The sequence below is a fragment of the Peromyscus maniculatus genome, chromosome 8 (genome assembly GCF_049852395.1).
Source record: "Peromyscus maniculatus bairdii isolate BWxNUB_F1_BW_parent chromosome 8, HU_Pman_BW_mat_3.1, whole genome shotgun sequence".
Lineage (NCBI taxonomy): Eukaryota > Metazoa > Chordata > Mammalia > Rodentia > Cricetidae > Peromyscus > Peromyscus maniculatus.
In genome coordinates, this window is record NC_134859.1 from 59,407,325 (window position 1) to 59,412,269 (window position 4,945).

Consider the following 4,945-nt stretch of genomic DNA (forward strand, 5'->3'; position numbering starts at 1 on the left):
ACTACTGGAAAGAGGGGCATTTCAGTGTCAGCTAAAACCTGATGGAAGGGAGTCTCCTAGTCATCTACAAGGATGACCCCAGTAAGACTCCTAGCAATAGCAGATACATAGTCTTAACTGGCCATCTCATGTGACCAGATTGGTGCCTAGCCCAATTGTCATCAGAGAGGCTTCATCCAACAATTGTTGGAAACAGATGTAGACCCACAGCCAAACATTAGGTGAGGCTCAGGGAATCCTGCAGAAGGGTAGGAGAAAAGATTGTAGGAGTCAGAGGGGTCAAGGACAACAAAGAAAACCCACAGAATCAGCTAACCTGGGCTCATAGGGGCTCACAGAGCCTGAACTCACAACCAGCAAGCCTGCATGAGACTGACCTAGGCACTCTGCATATATTTTATAGTTGTGGAACTTGGTCCTCTTGTGGGACTCCTAACAGTGGGAGCAGGGGCTGTCTCTGACTTTTACTGGATTTTGGGACCCTACTCCTCAAACTGGGTCACCTTGCCTAGCTTTAATACATGGGGAGGTGCTTAGTCTTATGGCAACTTGGTATGCTATGTTTTGTTGATATCCATGGGAGAATCTTCCCTTTCCTGAACAGAACAGAGGAGGAGTGGATTGGGGGGTAGGAACAGAGGAGTGGGGTCAGAGGGAGGGACTTGGAGGAGAGGAGGGAGGGGAAATTGTGGCTGGGATGTAAAATAAATAAAATGATGCAGTGGAAATAGGCAAGCTTTTGTAGTATATAGCCATAGAATTCTAAGAGGGGATATTTTAGTACAGAGTCTCAGGAAACAGTTGCTACTGTTAGGAAAAACAAACAAACCCAACTCCAAATACTGAGAACCAATGGCCATTGGATTAGCAGGAGATAGGCTCACCTGTGAGTGTGTTTTAGATAGGAAATAACAGGCAATCTCACTGTATCTAATTACCAGTGAAAATATCTGACAAATGGCTTAGACTTAGTCATAGGGCTAAGTTTAAGAAATTTAATGCAGGTGTGGTGGTGCATGCCTGAAGTCCCAGCACTTAGGAATCAGAGGTAGGTAGATCTCCAAGTTCCAGGCCCACCTAGTCTATACAGTGAGTTCCAGGCCAGCCAAGGCTAAGTAGAGACTCTGTGTGTCAAGAAGACACAAACAAAAGAAATTTACTTACTTTCTTTCAGTTTATGAAGATGCAATCAATTATTGAAGAACACTTAGCAGACTGCATATCATAGAAATGAATTTAGTTTTATCTGGATTTAAGGGACTTTGTAAATTTTCTCTTAAAGATTCTGGTGGCACAGCATGACAGAAGGGAACCAAACCTTCACCTCCCAGTTCCTCCTCCTGGGCCTGCCCATCCCCCCAGAGCACCAGTACCTGTGCTATGCCCTGTTCCTGGCCATGTACCTCACCACTGTCCTCGGGAACTGCCTCATCATCATCCTCATTCAACTGGACTCCCATCTCCATACACCTATGTATTCTTTACTCAGCAACTTGTCCTTCTCTGACCTCTGCTTCTCCTCTGTCACAATGCCCAAATTGCTGCAGAACATGCAGAGTCAAGTCCCTTCCATCCCTTATGCAGGTTGTCTGACACAAATGTACTTTTTCTTGCTTTTTGGAGATCTTGAGAGCTTCCTCCTAGTGGCCATGGCCTATGACCGCTATGTGGCCATCTGCTTCCCCCTTCATTACACCAGCATCATGAGTCCTAAGCTCTGTGTGAGTCTGGTGTTACTGTCCTGGGTGCTGACCACATTCCATGCCATGCTGCACACCCTACTCATGGCCAGATTGTCATTCTGTGAGGACAATGTGATTCCTCACTTTTTCTGTGACATGTCTGCTCTGCTGAAGCTGTCCTGCTCTGACACCCATGTTAATGAGTTAGTGATATTTATCACTGGAGGCATCATTCTTGTCATTCCATTTGTGCTCATCATTGTGTCCTATGCACGAATTGTCTCCTCCATTCTCAAGGTTCCTTCTGCTCGAGGTATCCGAAAAGCCTTCTCCACCTGTGGTTCCCACCTCTCTGTGGTGTCACTGTTCTATGGGACACTCATTGGTCTGTACTTATGTCCATCAGCTAATAATTCTACTGTGAAGGATACTGTCATGGCTATGATGTACACAGTGGTGACTCCCATGCTGAATCCCTTCATCTACAGCCTGAGGAACAGAGACATGAAGGGGGCTCTAGGCAGAGTATTTTGTAAGAGGAAAATGATGGTATAATTGTACATGTTGGTAATGATTGAGATTATTTATGTAGTAGGTAATATCAATATTATTATTGATCTCTTTTTTCACTAGGGAAATTTTTGTTAAAATGAAATATTATATAATTGCCCAGTAATTAAAATAGTAGAAGTAGAAGTGTGCAGTTGGTTAAGACGGGAAACAAGTGATCCTTCTGTTTCTACTCCACATGGTGCTGGAGTTACAGGCACATGACTATGCCTTTTTTTATTTGAGTGTTGGGGATCTAAATTCAGGTCTAATTTTCATGCACCAAAAACTCCTACCCACTGAGCCATATTTCCAATTCTACATTTATCATTTCTTTATGGTGAAACATTCAAAACCGTGTGCTTTTGGAATTTGTGGTAGTTGAATGTAATTGGTCCCCATAATCTCACAGGGAGTGGTACTACCAGGAGGTGTGGCTTTGTTGGAGTAGGTATGGCCTGTGGGAGCCCATAGTGACTCCAGTTTGTTCCTTGATTCCGTCTTGACTCAAGGTCAGAGAGTTCAAGCTTGTCTTTGCTCTCTTAGGCTGGATAACAGGATGTTTGACCAAAGACGTGGTTACCAGATATCTTTTTTTTTTTTTTTTCTGGAGCTGAGGACCGAACCCAGGGCCTTGTGCTTGCTAGGCAAGCACTCTACCACTGAGCTAAATCCCCAACCACTAGATGTCTTGAGAATTAAGGAGGTGTTTACACTTGTTTGTACCTTGAACCATGGTGTCCTTGAGAGTGGGGGGGTCTTTTGCCTCCCATGCTTTGGTTATAAAAAGGCTGTGAGAAATAAACTCAAGGTTACTGCAGTACTGACTCAGAGCCCTCCCAAACCTATCCTGTGTCTCTGTCTTTTTCTTTTACATCTACATCTCTATTTTTCCTATCTATTATTTCTCAATCCTCACTCCCCTATTCAGAACTGTTTGACAAGTTGGGTGAGATCCCAGAATGGCCTTGTTGGAGTAAATGAGTCACTGTGGAAGCAGGCTTTGAGGTTTCCCATGCTCAGGATACCACCCAGTGTCTCAGTTGACTTCCTCTTGCCTGCAAGATGTAGGACTCACAGTTACCTCTCCAGTACCATGTCTGCCTGCACGCTGCCATGCTTCCCACCATGATGATAATAGACTGAACCTCTGAAAGTGTAAGCAAGCCACCCCAATGAAATGTTTTCTTTATAAGAGTTGCTGTGGTCATGGTGTACCTTCACAGACATGGAAACCCTAATTAAGACAGAAATATATAATACATTCTGGTATGGGCACCTGATGATGCAACTTCAAACTGGCATTATATCCATTTAATTACAATATAGAGGTCATCAATCAACTTTTCCCCATTTCTCCTTCCTCCTACCCCCTCTGGCCTCTACCAACAAATAATTTTACATATTTGTAGACTACAATGTGATGTTTTGGTGTATGTTATATTATGCAGATGGCCATGAGGGTCTAGGGATAAGATTAGACACGTTCCCTGATAGGCAGACAGGAAAGGGTCATGCCTAGGTAATAAAGATTGTGAACTTCCAAGACTGCTGGCTTCTTCCTCACTCTCCTGACCTGGGACAAATCCTGACAACTTAAAACAAAGGCCTTGTGGTATATTTCTCTTGTGAGTAGGCCTCCTGCTGATGGATTGGCTTAACAAGTTCAAGGCAGAATCAGGGCATGTTTGCACAACAGTTGTGGACCAATGGGCCATCCTGCCTTTCTTCAAACTGACCTACCCCAAGTTAGGGGAGGAAGACCCTTCAGATACTTAAAAAAACCCAGCCCTAGAGAAATAACTGGATTTTGGCTTCCAGAGTATCCCTTCTCCTTTGTTGAGGGTCTTTTTCTCTATGTGTCTGCTGTATATTTATGTTTCCTCACCTCCAATAAAAGCCTTTCTTCAACTGCTGATTCTGTCTGCTGTGTCTCTGGGGTTTGAGAGTTCTCTGCTGTTACCCATAGAGCTTGAAGTTTTCCTCCCCTCCCCCGTCTTTTAGTTTTCAGTTGGCAGAGAAGACAAACCCATTCAAGACCACTAGACAGTAACAGTTTCAGAGTTGATGAGGTCAGGCAGCATGTGGCAGAGGAGTCTCTGTGTGAGGACTGTGAGAGTCCATTGCATGAAGCTGTGAAAATGACAAGTGGGTTGTAGTGGATACAACAAGAAGTTGGATATGTCAGAGCCCTGAGACATCTTTGAAGGAGAGGGGCATACTGGGAGTAGAATCAGTCATGAAGAGAGTGGGGAAGGAGGGAGAGATAGGGGAGGGAGGGAGGAAGACAGGAAAGAGAGAAGGGAGGGGAGGAGGGAGGGGGAGAAGAGGGAGAGAGACAGATATTGAGGGAGATAGAGGGAAAGATAGATATTGATATTGAGATATATCAGGCAGCAAAGTTGGAGGGATGGTGCCATATAAGCTTTTGACACCAGACATGGAGTTACAGGATTTGGAGTTTGCCCCACTGAGCTGCAATCTTGCTTTGGTCCAATATTTCCCTACTATGCCCAATTTCCCCCTGTTTGGAATGATAATATATATATCTGTTCTGTTGTATGTTAGAAATACGTAATTTTGATTTTACAGAGGGTTACAATTAAGAGATTACCTTGACTATCAATAGAGACTTTAGACTTTTACATAATGTTGAGACTGTGAAAGACTATGGGGACTTTTGAAATTGGATTAAATTAAGTTTGCATTATCAT

The 4,945-nt window shown here is 43.8% G+C and overlaps 1 protein-coding gene across 1 annotated transcript; it reads left to right on the forward strand.

Annotated features, from left to right (window-relative positions):
* The first annotated feature begins 1,298 nt into the window (after positions 1-1,298).
* On the forward strand, positions 1,299-2,237 carry LOC102906050 (olfactory receptor 1468-like). The gene has a single exon (XM_006992237.4). The coding sequence runs from the start codon at positions 1,299-1,301 to the stop codon at positions 2,235-2,237; it is 939 nt and encodes a 312-aa protein (XP_006992299.3).
* The last annotated feature ends 2,708 nt before the right edge of the window (positions 2,238-4,945 follow it).

What these genes read in the sequence shown, in the direction of transcription:
- LOC102906050 (XM_006992237.4), top strand. Translation starts at nt 1,299, where the DNA reads ATGACAGAAGGGAACCAAACCTTCACCTCCCAGTTCCTCCTCCTGGGC.